Raw genomic sequence first — 26,181 nt, 5'->3', positions numbered from 1 at the left:
AATATGCTAATTTTTTTAGAAGGACCTGTATATATATATATAAAAGAATGGGCACACTTAAAAAATGATTGTGATTTTAACGGTAAAAGACTGTGAAAAACTGTTAATTGGTTAACAGAAAGTTTCCTTACTATATACAGTAAATAACTGATATATCTAATGGTATATTTAATGTAATTTTACTGTAAAATACCGTTAAATTTACAGTTTTTGAAAGTGAAAAAGAACAACTAATTATATAATTTACAGTGAAAAAACGTAAATTGACATTCCCACAATTCCCTGCGTGACACTTCACATTTGATGTATTTTTGTTGAACAAACGGTTTCTTCATAGTTTCTTCTGTATTTTCTAATCAGTTATGTACATTAGGGTTTTATGTTACATTTAATGTTGTTAAATTAATGTTTATTGCATTTTTTAAATTTCATGTGTGTTACCATGATGGTGTTTGTCTGAATGAGTTATGAACTTTCTTGTGGAAGAGTTGCTTGAGTTGAGCTTTGATTGATCATCACTGCTGTGATTGTTAGTTGTCAATGTATTACAATAGCACAAAACAGATATTAATACTTCAATAGGTTGGTAAATTAACATTATATCAGATAATGAAATACAGTTTGATACTGTAAATTTTAAGTTAAGTCTGTAAAATCTAAAATGTTGCTACCGTATTTTATAAGGTACATTTCTGGCAACCACAGCTGCCAGTATTTTACCGTAATTTAACTTTTTTTTTTTTACAGTAGAATACAAGAGACAATTAGAAACAAATCAAATCAAAGTCTTTCGTAGAGGTCAAAAATATGCTGTAACCTTCAACACCACTTTGACTGAACCTAAAATAATTAAACTTATGTTTTCAATTTTCGCATGCTGATTTTGCAGTGTAATTTTCTAATTTTAATCTTTAAAAGATTCTTATGCATTCAGGCCTTGTTAATGTGTCCAGGCTCCAGACATAAATCCAAAAGTCTAACTTTAAAAGATCTTCTTCAGCTACAGCAGTGAGACTTTGTTTTGGATTGCGATAACAGGATATACTTCAAAACAGTCTCTGTTGGACAGTCGAGTACACTAGATTATCATATTTTTGGATACAACCAAAGTCATCCAAAAAAAGTTTCAGAAGGAAGCTGGCAGATGCCGTCTTACCTTGGAGGAGCAGAGCATCATGATTCTAACCAGGACAACATTAATATTGGCACCCAGGGAGCTGTCCTGGTAAATCTCATTCACCTGTGGAACGATTCATTAGAAAAACAAAGGATAAACAAGAAGAAAGGTAACACAAACACAGCCTTAATAGAGACAGCCTAGATGTGATGCATGGATGTGTAATTCGTCTGGGCAATAACACGGATACCAAAATTATGTAGGCAGGAAAAACTGTCACAGAGTCAGAGGCAATTTGAGAAGTTACAGAGTTTAACAAAAGCAGAGTTTACTGCCTGTGAGCTGAAAAATGCACAGCACTTAGCCTTACCGTCACCTTGACAAGGTTTTAAAGGTGAACCCTGAGTCATCATTTATTAGTGCCTTGACATGTGTGTTAGGTATGTGTAAAGTATAATTTATATCTGTAGCGTTATGTCTATTCTACATGTTCTTTCAGATTTTTCAGGCAGAGATTTTTAAATGAAAAAAAAAATATTTCTAGGTAAAAATTTGTACGTAAAAAGTATATATAAAAGTGACGTCCTGGGACCCTCAGAGTAAAAAATGTGTTACAATTTTTATAAAAAATGCTTATTAAAAAAAGTTGATTAAAAACAAATGTAAGAGAAGTGAACAAGGAGGGGTACAAGTGTTATCTCAAAGAAAGAGAAAGAAAGATACCCCTGCATATCTGCATCCCTTCATAAAATAACATAGATTTAAGATCCTTTAAGATCCAATTTCAGCATTACAAGAAGAGAAACAGTTTCACTATGCTCACAGCTGACTTCTCTCCACTCATTTACACAATGCCCTGGGGGAACCTGGGAAGAAATCTGTAAGGAGGCGCTAAGCTCTGGCTAAATGACCAGGATGTGTAAGAAAGAAAACGAATAAAGCACACACACACACACACATACAAAAAAGACACTGACAGATGGATGACAGCTCGACTAGAGGCTGTTTAAAAATCTGAGCCTGATTATGGAGAGCAGAAGACACTGAGCTAGCTATAGTTTCCACTGGAACGCTTCAACCTTTCACCAGAATGCATACAGATACAATTAGATGCCTATTCCTTATACACCACTTGTTTTTCAATGAAACTAAACTTTAGATGAGTGTGTGTTCACATACTGTAATCACAGATGGCTCCAGAAACGACTGTTACTGAAACAAGAAGAAGATAATGTAAAGAAAATGATAATTAAAAAAATAATGTACTAAAAATGGAAACGTTTTTCCTTTGCATTTTCTTTGCATTTTGCATTGTCGTGTAAATGACAGCCAAAACGTTTTTAGGTGAAAGAAAAACTGAAACCATGGTAAAGGTAAACGACACGGTTTTGGCTTGCTGTCCGCTATAGAGGGGTTCGGAGAGTATATTCTACCCCCCCCACCCCACCGGACTACTACATATGGCGAAATACATAAAGGAGGAGAAAGGGGGGACGAGGAGGGATGCCAAAAGAACTGAAGACAGGGTAAGAAGCTGCTTTAATATCCTGCCATATTAAAGATTAGGGCGTACTCCTCCCGGAATTATGTTTAATAACTTCACTTGATATAACATAAAATATTTAATTTTATATTATGAAAAAAAAATATTATTATATATTTATAATGAGAGAAATAAACGATTTTTCCTTGTTGTTAAAGTAACAATTCATTATCATTGTTGCTAAGCATATCAGTCTCTAAGAAACAGTGCCAAGTAACCCTGTTCCCACCTCAAACCATGTGTCTCCTCAGGCACTCAGTAATGACAGCTATGTAACCCGGCACATTAATGACTATTATCAGCACATACTCTCTTATACTCTCTTATACACATACTCTCTTATTTGTATTCTCTCCTCTCCCACACACACACACACAATACTAATCACCTTAGCAGCGAGTCTCTCATTAGTGCTAGCTGTCTCTGGCCCTCTCCAGGACCCTGTCAGGATTTTATTAGTCCAGATCTCAGCTTGTCTTTAGCAGGTAGCTAATTGACGTGTAAGAGGCCAAAGTGCCAGAAAATCATTAGGACTTAATTAATAATGCAGCAAGGTATACCATCGGAGCTTGTCTTCTGCTTAGCAACGGAACCACCGTGCAAACAAAAAGTAACTGTGAATGAGAGAATTATGAGCGTGGAGGAACACTGGAATATAAGTTGCAAGACCTTTGGAACTGGTAGCTATAGTCACTTTTATCCCTAAAACATACTTTACACGAGGACAAAAAAACAAAAACGTTTCTAGCTATGCAAATTCGATTTTTTTTTTTTTTTTTTTTTCAAAATGTCAGACCGCAAGGACACTAGAGTATTCAGTTTTCTTCTATGGTTAGTTGGTTTTTAGCATGTTTATAGCCACCTATCTAAACACTTTTGGTTTATTGTCAGGCATTTGAAGGTAATTCTGAGGTTTGTTACCACCACAGCAACATAAAAGTTTGTATCTTCAAATTGATTACGGGACACTGGATCTGGGGTTTTCTTTGCACACAACCATAAAGCCAAAACGAGACTAAAAAGAAAAAGAAAAAGAAAAAGGACGGAAAGACAGAAAATGTTTGGTTGTGCAGGTTTGACGGCAAGTTCATTGCAAGTCTGGTCTCGTCGAGGAGCTCAAGTACATCAATCTTACGGGTAGGAAACTCTGTCAGGGATGTGGATGTAATTTCTTGACTTTAGAGCAGTTGTCAGGGAAAAAGATGCAGGTTTGGCTCGACATCCAAGTATTGTGTACAGTAATGCTAATTTCCCTCTTTGAGTTTGATATAATCATCATTGGATATAACAATGATACTGTCTGCAAAGTGACATTGTGGAAGAGTTTTGGATAAGTGTTAATCTGTTTACACAAGACGCAAAACCTAAAAGTTCCTACGGTAAATTACTCGTCATTTAGCTGACAAACAATTAGCCTAAGCAAAAGCCATTTAGCTAACGCCTTTTTTACAAAGTATACTTGAAGTATACTTGAATTGTCATCATTTACTCACCCTCAAGTTGTTGATTTTCTTTATTTTGTCACCCTCAATTTCTTTCCTTCGTTGAACATATTTTTTTTATTTATTTTTTGCCGAACCGAACAGTTCATGGACCCCATTGACTTCCATAGTATTTTTTTTTTTTTTTTTTTACATACTATGGAAGTCAATGGGGCCCATATTCTTCACAAATATATTTTGTGTTCAGCAGAAGAAAGAAACTCATACAGGTTTGGAAAAAATTAAGAAGTGAGTGAACTATCCCTTTAATAACAAAGGCAAAAGGGTGTTTTCACAACAGTGAAATAGAAGAACTGAGGATTTTGCTTTGCTTATGACAATAGGGTCATCTCAGAACCTCTTCAAACTATATACAAAAGGTGTACAAAGGTACACATATTTACATGAAATCAGTGTAAATTATTTCTACTGGAGTGTGGGGAACTTACAATGTTCATGAGGGTGAGGAGGTACTTCTGGATGTGCTCTCTGCCATGAAACATCACCACAGAGCAGTCCACCCCCAACAGAACCTCGATGTTAAAGATCTCATCATCATACGTCTCTCTGCGAACCCGTGTGTTGCTCTTTATTCTCTTCTTAACATGGTGGGCCAAATACTCCATTCCAGCCAGACCACCCAAAGGGGAACCTGCAAACAAATGCACACAAAATATTCAAGAATATAATTTAAAGAGGTCAAATCATGCGGAATCAAATTTCCTGTGATCTTTTGGGTACAATGAAAACATACTTTAACTTTCAGATCCAGAAGTGGAGCACAGAGGAAATACATATGAAATAATAAAATAAAAAAAGTATGATGACCCTTGGGAAAAAGAAGTACACTTTGGTATACTTTTTAAAAAGAGCAGGCCTACTTATCAAGGGAATAATACATACTGGTAGTATATATACAAGACAATACTTAGGTGCGAAGTGAATGTAATGTTTTCGGATACTTAATTGCATACTTTTTCCAATCAAATGAAAATGTATTATAGTTTAAATGGATATTTAATGCAATTAGTTGAACTTCTTTAATTAGTTGAAATAGTGTTTTATTAATCCACATAACTAGGATTTAAGTACATCTTTAGCCGTTTTATTCTCTGTGCTGCTGCGTTCGCCAATTCTCACCTGAGCTTACGCTACATCATACGTCCTATGTCATACGACGGGTCAGAGGTCGCCCTTCCGCTGGAACTCGTCTCTCTTTCGTGAACGCACGTACGGCCGTTGCCTGATGCCAGTGATTATCGCTAATAAAGTTTTAAATATTAATATTTTTCTTACAAAAACACAATCGCTTCGCTTCAGAAGGAAATTGCTAAACCACTGGAGTCGTACGGATTACTTTTATGATGGATCAGGATGCGCTTTTTGGAGCTTCAAAAACTCTATTCAATTCAATGCAGTATTCAATGCCATTACAAAGCTGGGAAGAGCCAGGATATGTTTTAATATAACTCTGTTTGTGTTCGACTGAAAAAGAAAGTCATATACAACTAGGATGGCTTGAGGGTGAGTAAATTATGGGATAAATTTAATTTGTGGTTGAACTATTCCTTTAACTGAGCCATGGAAACTAAATTGCCCTTTGTATATTCTTCAGACTGATCATTATTCAGCCCATTTCCGAATAAGCAAATAGCTGTACAATGATAAACAAAAATGTGGAGAAACAGTGGCAGTATGTTTCTCATTTGATTCGGCACATTCTCTCTCGTCACCCGGCAAAAACACTCTCTTAACTCAAAGAGCTTTCATGTTCAGATTGGGTGCAACTGAGGCATGTCTCTCGGGCTCTGCCTGTGCCAAAACTGCTCGAGCGAGGGACAGTGTGAATCCAATGACAGGCAGAAAAAGATTACTGTACCAATTCAGTGATATCTTGCCTTTGACTTCCCTTACAAAATAATCACTGTGGTGTTACAATGATTATCATATTCATTTACCATGGTATTTACATGGTACTTTACAACACCATGGTATCATGTCTAAAAACATGTTGCTTTTTTGTAAGTCGCTGCTATGTGCTCAGTGACTTCTTCTCAGTGTTTTAAGAGAAATATGATGTTTCTTCCCAAGGTGATAAACGTTATGTCTACAGATGTGTATATGCCATTTGATGTTCTAATATAATTTCTAAAATGTATTCAGAAGTAATGAGATAATCCTAAAGGAGTGATTCACCAATCAGAGAAGTCGCTGTCACTATGGAAACCAGAACCCCAGCAAAAGAGCTCAGAAGTGACCGCCCACTCCCATCAAGCACTGTGGATGGTTCAGTTCTCCTGACACTGTCAAACAACTTGTATACGTTTGAATGTTTTGCAAAACAACTTCGAATGTATGGTATTTTATACTATATTCAATACTATATTTAAATGGCAGAACCTGATTTCACCAAGTGCAACATGTTCCTGGATCAACATCTTTGTTGATCCTGGAACAACATTCCAATCAACCAATCAGATTTGAGGGACAAGTTTACAGTTTATGTCAAGTTTAGGCTTACAACCAGGATTAGGTGCTTCTAGATCAGTGTTATTCACCTGTCATTTCCCTCTGATTTTAGGAATAACTTATGGGTAGGGTTAGGTTTAGGGGTAGGGATATGGTTAGGACTATATTGTCGGACAGGAATGTTGTTCCAGGATCAATAAAACATGTTAACCCACCCAGGAACGTGTCTAATTCAGCATTTTGTCATTGGACGAGTACCAATTTCCAATTCGTTTTAAATAGTTTCTCTTAAAATCACATGGTTTAATGTTGTGATTCATCTTGGAGATGTTAGTTTTATTTGAGTATTTTTTAATGCCTAAAGAGAAAATAAATGAGAAAAGCAGCCTTGATTCTTTACCATATGCTACCAGCCCTTACTTTTACAGTGATCCAACATTTTAGTGTTGTGTTAACCCTTAAAGGGTTAGTTCACCCAAAAATGAAAATAATGTCATTAATGACTCACCCTCATGTCGTTCTAAGCCCGTAAGACCTCCGTTCATCTTCGGAACACAGTTTAAGATATTTTAGATTTAGTCCGAGAGCATTCTGTCCCTCCATTGAAACTGTATATACAGTATACTGGCCATGTCCATAAAGGTAATAAAAAGATCATCAAAGTAGTCCATGTGACATCAGTGGGTTAGTTAGAAGTTTTTGAAGCATCGAAAATACTTTTTGGTCCAAAAATAACACAAAATAAGACTTTATTCAGCATTGTATTCTCTCCCGGGTCTGTTGTCAATCCTTCACAGTTACGCTGATGGCGTAAGACGCTGATGACGTGTATTTCTGGTGCGCCCGAGCTTCGTTTACAGTCTGAGGGAAACGCACGCTGTAAAAGTGTCTCATCCGCGACATGCACATTTACGCACCATTAAAAAAATGATATCCACGCAAACAATGTAGAATAGCTTGAATATAGCGTGCGTCTCCCTCAGACTGTAAACGAAGCTCGGGCGCACCAGATAACACGTCATCAGCGTCTTACGTCAGCAGCGTCACTGCGGAGTCGTGAACGCAGATTCACAACAGACCCGGGAGAGAATACAATGCGGAATAAAGTCTTATTTTGTTTTATTTTTGGACCAAAAAGTATTTTCGATGCTTCAAAAAATTATAACTAACCCACTGATGTCACATGGACTACTTTGATGATCTTTTTATTACCTTTATGGACATGGCCAGTAGACTGTATATACAGTTTCAATGGAGGGACAGAATGCTCTCGGACTAAATCTAAAATATCTTAAACTGTGTTCCGAAGATGAACGGAGGCCTTACGGGCTTAGAACGACATGAGGGTGAGTCATTAATGACGTTATTTTCATTTTTGGGTGAACTAACCCTTTAAATGCATGAATGTTTCGCCAATCATTACATATTTGGGACTTTAGCGACAGATGGATCTTTCCCTGACGCGATAATATAAAACTCTCCTGATATTAAAGTAACAATTACAAAAGAATACAATAAAGCATATTTTGTTACCTTTTGGAGCTTGGAAGAGTTCAGTTTGTGCAGATGTTTTATGCCATCACCACTGTCCTCGTCAGAGCTCATTTCCCAGTACATTCAGCATCTGGCTTACATTAGCGATCTCAAAAATATTCTCCAAACTATCATTTCACACTATCAACAACTTCAAAATCAATATTTTGATCTCTGACAGCTTCTTCACCAGATCCTCCATCAAGTGACAGTGACACTAATATTTGATTGCGTTCAGTTTTTGCTCTGCAAATCTCTGACCCGTTTCAAGTTTTGCTGATGATTCTTTCTATTCTTTTGCTTTCTGCCTGCGGTAACTATGAGTGAAACGTCACTTCATCATTGTGTATCAGACATCTTGTGGAATAAAGGTGAATTGCACTTATTCATTCATCAAAGATTCAATTATGTTGTGCAGAAAAAATACTTACACTGTTACACACCTCGGGTCGTTAGCAACCCTATACAATTTTTACAAAAAAATTAATGGGAAAACAGGCAGTCTTTTAATTTTATTATTATAAAATCGTGTTATATTATTTATAATTAATTGATTGAGGAATACTAAGAAGGTTGATGTCTAACTTAAAAAAATTAATGAGGAGAAGGGTAGTGAATGCCGTCCTGGGTCACTAAAGACCAGAGGTATGTGTTTAAGGGTTAACCCACACAAAAAAAAGTCCAACCTTTTTGAGTGAAAACTAATTAAATAGAAACAAGAAAAAAATACGTGGATCAGCGATTCAGGATTTCAAGATCAATACCCAAAGAATTGTAATTCAAACAAATGCTCTTCTTTAGTTCCTTTCAGATTTTATTTCCCCTAGTTTAGAACTTTTAGGGTAATATATGTAAATGCAGTCTATGAATATAGATCGGAATGGAGGCGAATGTTTTGGAAGAGGCAAAGCAATGTACATCATCTGATACACTTATTGTTTATGTTTAATAATAAAATAGAATTTGATAAACATCTGGCTTATTTTCAGACAAGCAACCCCCTGATATATTAATCACATAGAAAGTCAAACAAATGCACCACAAAAATCAGCAATGTTTACTGCCAAAATTAACATTAATTTATAAGCGCAAATGCAAATGTTGCCAAAAAGAAATGAGCAGAAACAATAAATATACAAATTCCTAAAAAAAGAAAAGAAATCGAAATAAACTATCATTTAGGTCAATGTCCGCCATCAGACAATGCTTATTACCTTGTTTGACACGACTAATTACCATAAAATGGGTCATCAGCTTTGTTTGTGCAATAGACATCTGCTTTACTACTTCCAAATAATCAAGCTGTGTATTTATATGCACATTATATAGAAATAAACTAAAGAGGAAAACCAAAGCTGGTCCATGTCACTCAAACTGAAGTTTTCTGCATGGAGTCTAATTAGAGTTGGGAAAACAAGTACTAATATGTTAGGGTGACCTGTAAATGTGCGTCTAGTGCTGGAACAACACAAAGGATAGAGGCAATTACCAGGACATCCACACAAAAGGCCAGTGTCATGGAAAAGGTTAAGTATTGGCTTAGAATAAAAATTACTTTCTAATGAGAATCAGCACAGACCATGGGTTGCTGTAACTAAAAGCAGTGCATAGCCTAAAATTCCTGACTTTTTAGTTGTTTTTGATGCATTAAAGGATAATTCCGGTATTTAAGACCTTGAGTCTATATTTTAGTTTGTTTTGGATGAACAAGAGTGGTGGACAAATTTTTTTTGACAATGGTTCCTCTCTCGAGTTTTTGACTATAAAAGAATTGCCCATGGACCCATTTAACATTGGAGTCAATGTGCATGTCCGAAAATGTCATTAAAACAGCCAATGATGTTCGTTTACAAATCTGTTAAACTCACCGAGTGGTTAGTGGTGTTCGTTGATGATTATAAACAATATATCGTCGCAATATATGATTCCAATCCGTTTATTTTGCTATAGTGGAACTATTTTTTCAACAATGGGATTTTACAAAATGACGAATAAAACACGACAGAAACTGTATTTTGCAACACTTTTTGTTTCTGGAACATCAACTAACATCACTAATCACTCGGTGAGTTGCACAGTTTTGAAAAATAATGTTAAAGGTTGTTTTAATGACATTTTCGGACATGCACATTGACTCCCATGTTAAATGGGTCCATGGCCAATTCTTTTATAGTCAAAAACTCGAGAGAGGAACCATTGTCAAAAAAATGTTGTCCACCACTCTTGTTCATCCAAAACAAACTACAATATAGACTCAAGGTGTTAAATACCGGAATTATCCTTTAAGTATGAATTTACCTGTTCATGTTTGATACTGTCGCCCAGAAATACCGTTTGTACCAGAAAAAAAAGCCACTGATTAAATAATGAAAATATATTTTTTTTTACAAAAACACATTGGCCCCTAAGTAACACCAATATAGTTCGTTTTTTATAGATAATGTGAGTATTAAAGGACAGTTTACCCCAAAATTAAAATTCTTTCATCATTTCTGTCTCACACTCAAGTTGTTCTAAACTGTAGTCTGTACTTCTTCTTTTGTGTTCAGCAGAAGAAAAACAATTCCTACAGGTTTGGATCAACTTAAGGGTGAGGAAATGATAAGAGAATGTTCATTTTGGGGTGAACTATCCCTTTAAGGTAAAACCAGAGCCCGTCTACGGAGAGCCTGCCCACTCCCTATTAAGTCCTATTGTACCGAATTTTTGGTTGTAGTTCCACCAGAGTTCCACTGGGGGCGATCACCCCCGAGTGCAAAATGAATGGGAGTCTATGAAGCTAGACGGCTAAATTTGTCTCTTTCACCCGATTGCCGTTGAGAAATCTCAGATTTGATTGTAGGTTTTGCAAGTTCCACATGGGTTATAGGTCGAAAGTTGAATGAACGAGTGCTTATGTCCTTTCGATTTCTTACAGGTTGAGTTGTTGTTTTCCATAACACGCTAGCATTCTGCTAATGAACGCTGATTGGTCAGTGAATGACTGATTACGACCAGAGATACCGCTTGATGGCATCGTAGCATCAGAAGCGGGAACAGAATGTATTCTAGCAGAAACTCTTCTAGCACGTGCGTTTACCTGTGTCAGCTGTGTTGTCGATGCCTCGAGAGAAAAGAAAGTGCAGAGCGCGAAAACACCAAAGTGACTGAAGGATTGCCGTGAAGCAGTATCTCTGGTCGTACGATATGTATGACGTCATTGACATTTTAAAAGACTTTTTAAAGCAAATAAGTGACTCTAAAAAATCTAACACCCAGCAATGTGCAATTTTTTTGTATCTCCTTTCGAATACAACATTCAAATTACTAGACAAAAAATTATATCCTGAGAAAAGTGGATTTTGAGGGGTATAGCTCCATAGACCTCCATTCATTCTGCACTCGTCCTGTGAGCGCCCTCATGTGGAATCAGAGTGGAACTGCAACCAGTCAGAAGCCGGAAGTGTAGCGAGAGTGAACCTTCTCCCCTTATTAGACATTCTCTGGTAAAACTATGAAGTGACTGTAAAGTCAGCATCATTACGCTATACTCTCATTGTTACAGTCAAGCGAGTATCACAATGTCAGCTGACACCCAACTGAATCCCACAGTCATCGTATTTCAAGGGTAACGGCCTTCAATGTGCCACTGCGTTCTTTTGCTATTGGCTAAAAATAGAAAGCTAAAAACAAGCATCTTATATTCTGGTTACCATTCTGATAGACCACGTCTGCCCCTAGTTATCCCCTGACCTGAAGTAATTGGCGTTTTCGACTGTAGCTGGGGTTTCCAACACCGGGTCTGCAAGGGACGATGCTGATGTACAGAATATTGATGAAGGCCAGGCAGTTAGTAACTGTTGCCAATTATCATAATTCTTCGAATCAATGAGTGCTGGGCTTGTCAGTTCTGACATATCGGGGTTATTTGTATTCAGGAAACGGGAGCGTCGCGAAAATCTGCAAGGATAAAATGAAAACTGAATCTTTTAGAAGCTTTCTAGCAGAACCTTTGCTTTGAAAATGAAATCAAAGTCATTCGGATCTGTTAACAACTGGAGGAATCCTCTTTGAATATGGCAGTGGAAGCTCTTTTGACATGTTTTTTTCTGTATAAACATACCTCAGAGACACTGTGTCGTGTTTACATTTCTGATGGTACAGTTCATTTTTAATCAAATTAGACATGATTATTGCAAAACACATTGCAAAACAAAACAAATTTTCATGCAAAACAAGTATACAGCTTGGTTTTTAAATCAATGCTGACAGATGTCGAAGTAAATGAAACCGTAAGATACAGAACTTGAAATGTTCAACAAACAGGTGATGCAAGGAAAGTTCATTAAACTCCAATCTGCACTGATTTCAACAAAGACCAGAACAACTAAGTTTATTGGTTATGAATGTTGCACAAATGTAGGTTGTCTATGAATGAACCAACTTGTTACTCTATTACAACAACACAGATTGAAAAACTATGTTGCATGCAGGATGAATGAAGGTCTTGGACAAGCAAGAGTATCCTCAATGAAGGAGTGACTCAGCACAGAGGAATATGAGCCTACACACACTAACTCACACACTCACTCACACACTCACTCACTCACTCACTAGACGTAATGGTTTTTATACTACAAGTGCAGTTTTTCAAAAATGGTTACACACAGTTTTTGAAACTATGATCCTTTTCTCTATACTCTACACAAAACCACAAAACATGCACACAAGATGCAAAATGTCACACATCTCTTGCAAAAGTAAACAGTTCATTCAAAACTATTTTAACTCTTCTAAAAATTCTATTTTTGTGTATTAACTCTACACACAAACATAAAATGATGATCTACATACACACCAAACTACGCACCTATGTGAAACATGTATTCTCTTGTGTCTTTTGCTTGTTCAGTGTGCAGTGGAGTGTACAGGAGTTTGCCGCACGTATACATGTATGTGAATAAATACACTGTATACAGTATGTATGCACAACTGATGAATTTTACACATGGAATCAATACTGAACTGACTTGAGCTGAATAATAATGACACGATTGACTATTTAAAGCTGCTTTACAGCATAATTTGTTTCTATTGTAAAGGTGCTTTGAAACAATCTATATTGCATAAAGCGCTTTAGAAATAAAGTTGATTTCATTCACATATACTTCATATATATATATATATATATATATATATATATATATATATATATATATATATATATATATATATACCACATCTGCTGGTCGACATCAACAAACCAGCATTCAAAAACATATGCCATTTCAACATTGTCAACTTAAAATTACTATTTGTGCAAGCACAACAAACAAATGAATGTGAATCGTAGATCGATTACCTCGATTTCCCCATCATCTCTCGGGAGTACTTCATCACATTTTTACCTTGGCTATCAATCTTAAACCTATAAACCCTGTAATCTGTAAATTAATGTCTCATTCACATAAGCACATCAGTTATCAGAGCATTGTTGAGTTAGCTCATCTCACAAGAGGGATTTTCGAGGCACGGAAAGATCATTCTTCATTAGCTCTCCTTTCTCCTTCTTAAGACATTGCACTGCTGCAAAGGTGGCCCAGCACAAATGGAGATATTTTCAGCACTTGAGGAAGCCGGTGCTCCTCCTTTCTGTAAGACCAAGCCAACATCTATTAGTCAATGGAACAACCGGAATGTTTTTGTTTCAGGGATTGGGAAAACGTTAAATGAAAAACACATGCTGTCACACATTTTCTAAAGCCGTGAACACACACACAGCCCCACACACAGACTTGTATGATCTTCGATGGCTATCTGAAGGCATTATGGCATATTTGGTATGCTGCAGCTTGATATGTGTGGGCTGAAATATCACAAAAGTGCAGAAACGACACTCTTCTCGAATGCAGGGACAAGTGAGAAGGCAAAAAGGCTCAGATTTTTCCATCTTTATATGTAAGGTCATCTTCAATATTTCTCATGAGACCTATTGCTTTCAATAGACAGATTTGCATCCACGTATTTAGCAAATATGAATAAGAAATCAAGAAATGTATCAAATAGAATTTCCAAAATGTTTACACTTTTTTGTTTTGCTTCTGCATAACAATGTTGGAAAAATGTAAGTACTTATTCTGTAATTTACAGAATAAACATTATGATGCAATATGTTTTATTTTTTATTTTTTTTAGTCAAAATAGTATAGAATTTTAATAGCTTTGCATCCAGGGAAAATTAAATCATGGAAATAGGCCTAGTTATCGGCTTATTGGTATTAGACAGAATGCCTAATTAAACTTGCAACCTGGATTGAAACATGCTAAATAATTAGCATGTCCGCCATTTAGCATATTTTGAAAAACAGCCGTCCTCGTTCCACAGAGGAGAACCTCTGGATTCACCTGCATTATTCTGATAGGCCAGTGAACAAAATACCAAACGCATTGTTTGTAGAGAAGGCACAAAGTATTGATGAATCAGTATTGTGAAGGCTAGCCCTCTTTCTCAGGTTACAGTAACAGGAAGTCCTTTTATGATTGTGTAAGTGAACAGAATAAGAGCTTTCTAGAAAGAGTGCAGCCACAGTTTCTAAAGTCATATAAATGCTTGAGACTGGCAGATACTTCCAAAAAGTACAATAAAATAAGACATTCATACACTATCTAGCCCCATGTTGGCATGTTAGCGTGAGATACATCATTATAGAGTAAATTCAAATCTAGAAGGCCAAAGACTAAGTCAAGGTCAAATCTAGTCCATACAAGTTCATGGTAATTCACAAAACAAACCCTCTAACGCAGTTATCTAAACCAAATAAACTATAAAGAAATTATATAAACCGAGCGGAGGAGTTTTTCCAGAATATCTGATTATGAAACTTAGGGAAAAAACCTCTCACCCGTCTCTCCTCCCACCATTTTTGCAGCAATTCTGAAATGTGCACGTCTGCCAAGCAGAACTTAAACTCTCATCAAGCTTTGCCACGTAGACACTGGCTGCCTGAGTCCAGCATGTCTCTGCTGGAATTCAATGAGAGCAGCAGCTTCTCATACGCACACACGTGCTCCAGCTGATGTCGCCAAAGACCTGCTCGCTCAAGACACAGAGATTCACTTACAGATATATTGTCCTGATATTTTTAGTAGCGGCTTGGGCATAACCGCACTTCCACAATGCAATTCAACATCAAGCCTACTGGCGCACGTGTAACCTTTCCACTCAAGTTAAAGCTGAATAAAGCTGAATCTGATAAACGGACACACCCCTAAGGGTTATGACTGATTTATGACTTTAATTTGATGTGGTCGGAACCCCCCCCCAGAAGAATCAACTGCTGTGTAGAAACAATTGCCTGAAATGTGAGAGAAAACGCTTCTAATAGTTGCTGATTTCAGTCTTTATACTAACCATACACGTTTCACTTTGAAATTATGTTTTAGAATCTTAATTTGAAACACAATTAAAAAGTAACAAGCTGTCAGTGTCGAGACAACCAGCATAAATCTTGTCAAAAACCTCTGCAAACCTAGGCAAACTTGAGACTTATGGGTTTATTCATTTGTTCCTCACTTTTTTCATTCTTGTTCATTCATTTATCCCGCATTCAAAGTATTGTTGTTATTGCAAGCAAAGTGCACTCACTACCATGCACTTTTGTTTAGCAATGATGCATTAAATTGATCAAAAGTGACATCAGAGACATTAACAAATAATTTTACAAATGGTTTCTAGTTCAAATAAACATTCTATTCATCAAAAAAAGTATGTTACCACAGAACTTTTAAGCAACAACTGTTATAAACAATGATATTAATAAGAAATATTTAGTACTTGCTTCTGAAAATGTTAATTTATTGTAAAATATATTAAAATAGAAAACAGATGTTTTAAATTGAAATAATCTTTCACAATAATATTGCCTGTACTGTATTTTCGATCACATAAATGCCTCAAAAACATTACAATTGTCATAGATCACTCATCAATATCTCTCTCTGGTCATCAAAGAACATCTTCACCTGAATATTAAACTACTTTTCCCATCAGCCCTGCAACCACTTCTCCTCTCTATTTAAACAGCCAACTCTCAGTGCTCCTTGCGAAGACTTGTACCAGCTACGGCCTACATCTCTGAGCGTTTACATTCAATTGTCTTTCCTGATTTCCCGTCCACTGCCTGCTATCCTGCCTGCCCCGACCCCTGCCTGGTATCGTCTATGAGTATTGGATCTACCCAGATATTCACTAATTCCACTGCATTCTCTCTGCCTGCTTTCTATTAATAAAGTGTTTGCAAATGGACCCGCACGCCTCTGACTCTGCATCACAACAATATTGTAACAACCCCTAAATTTTTAATAGTAGGGATGAATTCAGGGTTATTGGGACACTTTTTGCCATTGAGATGACTTGGAAAACTTGACTTGTAAAAATCAACTTGAATTCACCCTGGTTGATCAACAAAAAACATAAAATAAAATAAAAAGCCAACAACAGAGACTCTCAGTCAGCCAATAATAATAAAAAGTAGCACAAAAGCAACTTAAAGTATTACTTCCATAAAAAGTAATTATGTAAATGTAATTAGTTAAGGCACCTAAAATATTAACTATGACCATAAAAAAGTCCACACCACACCACAACCATAACAATAACGACAAAGAGAAACGATATTGTTGGGATCCCTTTCTGAGCATTTTGTTTTAGTCAATGAATGATAGCCAATCAAAAACCATTACTTTCAATATAACGAATACACTTTATCGTCCATTGGTGTAAACACCAATACCGTTTTCATTCTTGATGTGAATGGGCCTTTACTTTTTATGATGCATAATGCAATATTGTAATGTCGCTTTTAAAAAATAAAATAAAAGTAAAATGCTTTTTAAAAGTAAAATATACTCGAAATGATTACAGTGCTAATACTAAAGTCCTTTAAAAAGGATAAGAAAGAATTTCTGTCAAATGGTCAAGACTGGGTTCTGTTATGCAGCACTGCAGTTAAGCAACTCATGCAGCCCTCTGAAACAACAAGGCTGAGAAGAAAAATGAAAACGCGAAGGGACTGTGACACATGTCAAGCCTCTCCATATCCCCCGGCTGAACTCGACCGCTCAAACTCAAAGTGACATGTGAATCCTTTTTAGAGAAGTTTATGACTTTATCCAGTCACTCTGCTGCTCCTCTCCTCACACGTCTCACACGGGATGCTGAGCGAGACAAAGATGGGGGTGGAGGGACGTTTGACAGCCTGGGCAATGACTCAGCCCTGGAGAACTTTCTTTACTTCATCCACGTACTGTATCCTGATTTAGTAAGGAATAGTTCAACCAAAAAAAAAACCCGTTACATTATTTACTCACCTGAATTGTCAGTTTTTGAAGAAACTATTTCTTTTGCACTACAAGACTTGGCTTTTAGCTTTGATAGACAGTGAAGCTCTGATTATAAACTAGTTCAAATGGATGCAGCCTAAGCAGTATTGCTAAAAGGGTTACATTTAACACGCTTTCAAATGTAATGTGCTTCACACATTATTTAAACAATCATGCCAAATATTTGATCTTACCCCGTTCATATCTGGGTCAATGTGAGAGGGCCAGTGCAACCATGTACATACGTTTTTATGCCTAGTAAACTTAAACATTAGTTTGTCTCAGAGATTTAATAGCAAATTCTTGTTTATCAACTTTTTTTAACTGTTGGTTTATATAGAGGAGGTTTTGTCGAAATTGCAATGATGATTTGAGATTTGAGAATGATTTGAGTCTTGGTAGCAGCAATGAGAATGGACTGAAACCTACAAACCAATCAGTAATGTTTTGCCATGTGTGCCGTTATTTTACAGCAAAAGTGTTTATACATTTATGGAATTTCCTATATAGCCAGATGTTGTAGATTTGGTTTATTCCAGTGCCTATTATGGCAAGAATTTAGTTTATTTTAACTAAATCCTCTCAGAAATTGGGGAGGAAGGAGAGGGTCAGTGAGCTGTTAAAGTTAATTAAAATGAATGTATTTATAATCATTTTATGGTGGGCACAGAGAAACTGCTGGTAAAGCAAGTAGAAATTTTAACTACTGGGTTGACCAGGCAAGAAGAGAATGCGAACTTTACCATCAATCCTCCCTTGGCCAACCAGTTTCATCAGAAAGACAAAGCCAAAGCGCCACCAAACCGCCATAAAACAGCATTGAAATTGAACCCCAGCATCCCTCCCTAGTCATCAGCATGCATGTGAAGGACTCGCTGCAGAGCTCCATGAAGAGCTGGTGTCATAGGTGATCTGACCTCTGGGGTGAAAGTCAGCGGGTTGATTGACGGGTGGCTTCTTGATGTCAGAGGAGCGGTAGACGATGTGATGACGCCCGGGTCCTCCTTCCTCCTCTCCTGTCATGTCGCCTCCTCTCTCCAGTGGCTCGATAAAAAACTCCTCTTGACCTGCACGGATCATCCCCGCCTGACAGGTTTGAAAGAGAGAAAGAGAGAAAGAGAGGTAGAGATTAGGAATTTCAAAGGCAGGTACAGCACAAAGCTTGCACATCAAGTCCATTAAGCGAATCAGCTATAAAGGCTATTTCTGTAAGCCTGCTATATCATGTTTTCATCAGCTTTGGAAGAAACCCTCGGGCAACCCGATCTCTGAATCGATCCATCCCTTTTCTGCCTCTAACTCGTGTGTTCGGGCCCCGACCATCTCTAAAACTCTGTGACATTGCCTGTCACAAGCAAAAACAAACTCTCGCTAATGTTTCAGAACAATTCGCTGCTTTAAGGGAGCAAACATGAGATCGTCTTGTTTGTCCAGTTAAAGATGATGGTGAGAATAGTCTATGAGGGCAAAGAGGGAAATCCAAACCGCGAGCAAAGATCAATATGAATCTCTCTGCCACTGACAGACACACTTGACAGCTCATGTTCCGATCTCGATGTGTCTAGTTGAGATTCGTTGGCTTTGAGCGACGAGCCGCATCCACTGCCAGGGGTGCTGAGAACGTAATATGAGAGAGAGAGAGAGAGAGAGAGAGAGAGAGAGAGAGAGAGAGAGAGAGAGAGAGAGAGAGAGAGAGAGAGAGAGAGAGAGAGAGAGAGAGAGAGAGAGAGAGGCTACAAGGCTTTAGACACACAGAGCTAATCGATTGTAGGACACGTCGCAGTCCCTACGACTTATTGTCTTTTCTCTGCCAGAACACAGGGTCTTTTCCCTTTGCTTCCATAGCAAATTAGACAGCCCCAATGAGAGCACGAATTGAATAGCAATGGTAGACCTCTTCTCTGATGTGGTGGAATATCAAATGTGAACTTCAAACAGGGCTGTTAAAGTCACGCCGGAGCCCCCTCAGTCATCACAATACTGAAGCCCGGCAGAGTGCAGGCCGCTGAGCTAGTCGTTTAGCTTGGTCTCCCAGGAAATATTACACAGCGAGTGGTCCCGCCACCTCCCTCACTCCCTCCTGCTCCCCCCGAGGGTTCATTACGAAGGAAATGCCCGTGCGCTGCATAAATCGACACCACTGCATGAAGGGCTGCCGTTGGTCTACATTGACTGAAAGTGCTGATGTAAAAACAAAATAGACTCGCATATTCTTTTGTCCTCTCCTAAAATACACTCAAAACAGTGTGTGTCGTCTCTATTGCAAATGGATATGACAAGTGTCACCGGAGGTTAAAGAAGCAATTAATAGTATAATGCATGATCTGCATAACATGTTATACACTCTGCAAAGTAAGTATTTTTTCCTTATTTACCAATGAAAATATCAAAACATGTGTAAATGTAAAACAATAGCAATTCACTTGAGAAGCAATAATGCACAAGATAGTTTAAGATTGAAGTAAAACAAAAATACACACACACACACGCTATCGTTCAAAAGTCCGGGGTCGGTAAGTTGTTAATGTTTTGAAAGAAGAAAAATGGCAGTTTATTTCTTAAAATGTCATTTATATATATATATATAAATGACAAATGACAAGGGTTTCCCCTTTTGGTAAAAAGTAGTAAAATATAAGTTTTATTGTATCAAACAGTAGTTTAGTAAAGTGGTGTTTTTTCTCTCCAAAATGCTCTTCTCTGCAGTGTTTCAAGTGTTTCCAAAATCCTTTTTGTTATCTTTGCAGGAATGTAATATGAAGTTTTCAAATGTATCCTCTTGGTAGTGTCTTCAAAAAGCTCAATTTTTGCAGGATAAAAATGTGTGTGGACGGATGGCGAAAACATAGAGAAAAAGATGCAACAAAGCGAAACAATATTGTTGGGATCCCATTTAGAGCATTTTGTTTTAGTCGATGAACAAATGTATCCAAGTTAGTGTAGATGTATCCTAGCCTTACGTCAGTCGTTCAAGTCAGTTAGATGGACGCTTTCTGTTTAAGGGGGCAGATGAAAAATCTGAGCACCTTTGAAAAATTATTGTTCAGAGTCTGGGCACAATGCATTGTTTCCAATAACATATTACCAAAAACCACATTTTCTTACTTTGTCCAAGGAACTGATGCTGACCGACTACTTGGAAAAACTAGTCACTATACAATTTTAGAAGACAATCAAACATGTTTGCGTTTCAACCGACTAATTCTTTCCATTTGGACTCCTTTGGGACATCTCCAGATCCTGTAATCTGAAATGAACCCGTCATCAAAACCAAAGCCCCTCTTTCCTCATGGAGAAACTATGGCTAATGCCTATCTTTTGGCCTTTCGAGCACACACAGTGAGCCTCTAATGGTTTCAAATGAACAATCTATAGTAAAATGTTCTGGTTTGTTATAAGCAAATATAACACAAAACCTCAAAAGAACTAGCCAGGCCAGCTACACTATCCAACTTCATCTAAGACCTCCATTCCAGCGAAGCTGTGGTTGAGTGGACATCAACCGGTCTGAAGTGTCACTGTCTGCCAAAATATCCAAGAGAGTTCATGAGAAGATTCAGAAGCATTATCTGTGTTTGTATGTGCATGAATGTGTGCAAACTGGCCACTCTCCCAGTCCAATAAGAAATCCATAACCCTCTGTATGTGTGTGATTACTCATAAAGCTGATATTTGTTTGACTCTGACAGCTAAAACAAAGAGCACTGTAGCTATTCTATTGCCATTACAGCTTCTAGTTTTCTTGGCTCCACCCGGCCACTTTGGCTCTAAAATAACTTTTCTTGTTGTCAAATTTAAGAGGAATTGATAGCCAAGATATTTTCGCAAGGTATCTCTCAATGCCCCACCGCCTAGCAAATTACTGTCTTCACTTCAAAGAGTGAGAAATATTTTTCATTTACACCCAATCCACAGCCAGGAGAAAATACAATGAGTGTCAATTTAGAAGTTCCAATTTAAACTGAGGTATCACAGAGGGGAAACAGTTCATCATTCAATCATAACATTTAAGACAAAAGCTCTACTCTAAACTTAGCAAGCTGCCTTGCTCCGCAGTCCACACAAGTTGTAAAAAAAAAAAAAGTACACTTTAGCATACTTCTAAAAAAAAGTACTTATTACAGAAATATACTTAATTAAATGTATTATAATATGTTATGTATAGTTAACATTTTTTATTAAATTAACATTTTTGACACAACAAAACACACTGCCCTTCACATCTGGAAAACAAAGACAGTTATGTTCGAATGCTGTTCATTGATTATAGTTCATCATTCAATACAGTGATACCATCAAAGTTCATCAATAAGCTTGATACCCTTGTGCCATACACCCTCTGTAACTGGGCTCTGAACTTTCTAACGAGCAGACCCCAGACTGTCAGAATTGGGAATTACACATTCAGGACAATAACCATAAACACAGGAATTCCACAGGGCTGTGTGCTGAGCCCTTTTCTATAAACACTCTTCACCCATGACTGTGTGGCCTCCCAGAACAACACCAGCATCATTATATTCGCTGATGACACGACACGACAGTCATTGGACTGATAAAAGGAGGTGATCTTGTATTGACAATGCAAGAGTCAAACCCTCTGTAAAGTCTACTCCAGCACATCCTAAAAACTTGATAAAATGTTTGGGATGTGCTGGAGTAGACTTTACAGAGTGTTTGACTCTTGCATTGTCAATACAAGACAGCGTACAGGAGGGAAGTGGCAGACCTAGCAAAGTGGTGCCAGGATAACAATCTCTACCTAAACATTAACAAAACAAAGGAGATGATTGTCAATCTATGGAAAAAGAGGGAACAGCACTCAACGTTGCACATTGGTAAGACGGTAAGAGTTCATGTCACTGAGGATCGCAGCTGGTCTCACAACACCACAAAACTGGTTATGAAATCATGTCAGCGTTTGCACTTTTTAAGAGGGTTGAGGAAATTCGGCATGTCGAGCCGGATTCTCAGATGCTTCTATAGGCTGGGACACACCGAGCCGGCAAGTGTCTGTCGGGCTAGTTTTTGTGGTGTGATCTACACTTCGGCTCTCGCCGGGCTCACGTCGGCAGCAGTTTGCCCCGATTCAGCAAGCTAAATCAGTGTCAAGGACTCTGAACGAACGAGTCAGTGCACGAGAATTAAAGCGAAAGTGATGATAGAGAGCCAGCAAGTCAAGACGACACAGACAGAAGGCTGATCTAATGTTGTTATCCTACCCGAGCATTCCAAAACGCGAATATATTCATAACAACATCCGCTGCTTAAAATTAAGATGAACATAACTGATATTCAAAATGGTAAGCAAGTGCTGCTTTGTTTACGTTTCGTATACCTGCGTATATACCATAATTTATGTTTGTGGTTTGCAGGAGGATTTGCAGAAAAAGAATTTCATTTTATGGTGTAATGACTGTTTCCCCGTATATATGACAATATATTATTGAATCTTGATGAGCACTTACAATAAAACTATGCACACTTCTTTCACACTCTCTACATAGGCAGACATTAGTATTTTGCTAAGCTAATAGTGCGATAATCTTTTAAGCATAACATAGCACTTTCAAATATTGGGTAAATAAATTGTTTTTTTAAATACATAACATTTTGATTTTGATGCTTTTTAGCTCAATATCGAATTAAAGTTTCTCTCAACTCGTCGCCATCTTTATTTTTTACTTCTTCGCAATTAATTCTTGGATTGATTTCTAAGGATTCATATAACGCTAAGTATTACATTTAGAGCTGAGTCCATGAGACAGTGAGGAAGTGCAGTGCAGTCCTTCTCCGGCATGAGGCCCATAAGAAGCCAGACTCTGACATAACACAGGAGGCTATTAGAAAGCTGTTTATAAAGTGTAAAAAAAAAAGAAGAGTTTTACATATGATGAAAGAGAGGCGTGTGGGTGGTTGGGTGTAATGACACTAATGACAATGGAGAGACAACACTTAACGTATTACTGTCCAATACATCAATGGGATAATGTCAGAGTGTGGACCATGACAAATGAACAAGATATTAATGGATTAGCTCATTCTAAGGCATAGTCATAATTTAATCACCCTCTGTAATGTGTCATGTTAGGTTAGTGTCTATCATTCCTGTTCCTGTATTCTCCTAAGTGTCAGTTAATTAAAGTCTATATAGTGAGTACTCTATCGTTGTGTTTAAAGACCAGCAATTCGTGATCAGAAAAGATTATTATGGACTTACCAGCTGTCCAACTGCTCTCCAGAGCAGGAGCAACAAAGCCTTGAGGACCACACCAAAGGGCTTTTCATACTTGAAATAGTTAACCTTGGATCATTCTAAACCCGGGGTAAACGGAATCCTTGGGTATCTTGCTTCACATTTTACGCTGCTCATAATTTACCCGGGGTTAACAATTAATTCTGCATATTTGCAGTGGCAGTGTCAATCATTGGATGAACGCAGCATGCGCAGTAAGACTGAGAGTTACGGGACAAAGAAGTCAAGTGCTAGACCCAAAAAAATCCAGGAGAATAACGTTGCTCTTTTGAACCATCCTGCGTGTTCCCCTGATCTAAATCCCATTGAGAACGTTTGGGGATGGATGGCAAGGGAAGTTTACAAAAAGGGACGTCAGTTCCAGACCATGGATGCCCTTTTTGAAGCCATCTTCACCATATGGATCAATGTTCCCACCAACCTCCTGGAAACAGTCGCATCAAGTATGCTGAAACGAGTGTTTGAGGTGATCAACAAGAACGGTGGGGCTACTCACTAGTCCTTTTTTGACACTTTTAGGTGTGTTGTGGGTTTATTGTCTTAAACTTTTGATCAGCTGACGAACAGCCTGTTTGAGTTTAAATACAGTTTTCAATAAATTGCCTACTCTCTATTTTTTGTCTCTTGCTCCTGTTTCTTCTTTTGGCATTTTGAAGCAGTACTTACAACCCGTTAACGATCCACCAGCGCAAAATGCGAATACTGGTAATGTTTCCACCGGTCTTAAGATTTCGTTCAGCAGTATACTGAATGGACATTATGAATGTATAAGAGTATGAATAAAATGGTCTCTTCTTCACTCAAATTGCAGCGTTTTCTGTCAGCATTTGACATTTTAACTCTCAGATGCTGAATATACTGTTAATATACAATGCACAGTGTATCGGTGACACACGCAAATATGTACGCGTTTGGTCTGTTGCTAAAAGTCTATCTGTGACATTCTAACACCACAATTTCACACTGTACAAGTTTGGCACCACAATGTGGGGTGCACAATGTTACACTGTAAAAGCGGTGCTAACCCTGCTCCGGTGCAAGGTTTCACAAACCCAGGGTAAAAAGCGGTGCTAACCCCGCTTCTAAATTACAAGTGTGGGTTACCCGGGGTTAAGTGCAGTATAAAGCCCTCAAGGGCTAACGCACAAAGGGTTAGTGATGGTCCTCAGGGGGATTTTGCCCCCATCTGCTTTCACCATCTGCCCCGGGGAGGACCCTACTCCAGACCCAGAGCCCAGCCAGCGACCTTCCCCACTCTGCAAGGAATGAACGTCTGAGCCCAGCGCAGACAGATAACCTGAACCTGAGCCTGCCACGATGTAAGTCAGATAGAAGGACTGAGCCAGCCATCCCCCCGGAGCCCGAGCCCCACAGTGAGTCTGACCAGGTGCATGAGCCGGCACCACTGTGCTCGTGGAGTACGAGTGCATGAAATGGAGCCCCCGACAAACTCCCGATGCTGAGGCTGAGCTTAGAATTATAGTGAGGAAATAGAAGAGGTAATTTTCTTGAGCTCCATCTCGGACGCTTGTTGCTGCGGCTTCACCTAGCCCAGAGCCATCGGTGTCGCCTGGTCCCATCGGCTCTTCTGCTAAGAGCATTGGCTCCATCTCCGTCTGTCGTCCCCGTGGTTAAACCTGCCAAGTTTACACCATGGCTCCTTTCTCTGTCAACTCCGCCGTGGGCCTTTGTACTTGCTGCGGTCTGGGTCCCTGTCTGGCTCCTCCTACCATCATCGCCGCCTTGGTTTCTCCCTCCATCTCATCCGGTTTGTCGCACACCATCAGAGCCCCCTCCCTCCTCGGTTGGACTTATTATGATGCGCCTTTCAGAAGGGGGGACTATTGTAATGTGATTGGATGTTAGGTTAGTGTCTATCATTCCTGTTCCTGTATTCTCCTGAGTGTCAGTTAATTTGAGTCTATATATTGATTTCTCTATCGTTGTGTTTACTGACCAGCAATTCGTGATACCCTCATGTAGTTGAACTATTCCTTCAAAATGTTGACCTGCAACTTAAAAAATAATTTAATCTTTGCCTGGTTAGCTTCCACAGTTTTCCCCTGGTGATAGAACTGCAACAGTAACAGCAGCTGTAACTGCAACAATATGCAGACAAAATAAGGTTTCTTCAATTGACAGCCATTCAAAAATGTACACCTTTTTTTAATCAAGAAAACAATTTTGTTTTTAATTTTTTACATAGCAGCATCCAATTACATGCTAATGAGATGAATGGAAATGCTAAGAGATAGCTTTCTCCAGCTTTATCAGAAATCTTAAAGAAAGTCATGAAGGTTTGGAATGACACGAGGATTAGTAAATGATGACAGAAATTTATTTTGGAGAAAATTATTTATGAATCAAAATTAAATAAATCCAAATACTTCTAGAGAAGCAAATGCTTCTGAGATGAATGGAA

At 38.1% G+C, this 26,181-nt stretch overlaps 1 protein-coding gene across 2 annotated transcripts in view; it reads right to left on the bottom strand.

Moving 5' to 3' along the window:
• Positions 1-26,181, bottom strand: part of adamts2a (ADAM metallopeptidase with thrombospondin type 1 motif, 2a) — a 73,041-nt gene that overhangs the window by 28,201 nt on the left and 18,659 nt on the right. The window contains exons 3-5 of one of the 2 annotated variants that reach the window (XM_079586811.1): positions 18,421-18,589; positions 4,591-4,793; positions 1,157-1,240 (exon numbers count right to left, since the gene is read on the bottom strand). In XM_079586811.1, the coding sequence (XP_079442937.1) occupies positions 1,157-1,240; positions 4,591-4,793; positions 18,421-18,589 (456 nt within the window). Of the gene's footprint in view, positions 1-1,156; positions 1,241-4,590; positions 4,794-13,484; positions 13,584-18,420; positions 18,590-26,181 lie in introns of those variants that run through there. The other variant, XM_079586812.1, reaches the window with a different exon arrangement.

This window comes from Phoxinus phoxinus (genome assembly GCF_949152265.1).
Source record: "Phoxinus phoxinus genome assembly, chromosome: 17".
Taxonomy (NCBI): Eukaryota; Metazoa; Chordata; class Actinopteri; order Cypriniformes; family Leuciscidae; genus Phoxinus; species Phoxinus phoxinus.
Note: the sequence above shows the minus strand (reverse complement) of the source record. Positions and strands in the feature narration are given on the sequence as shown.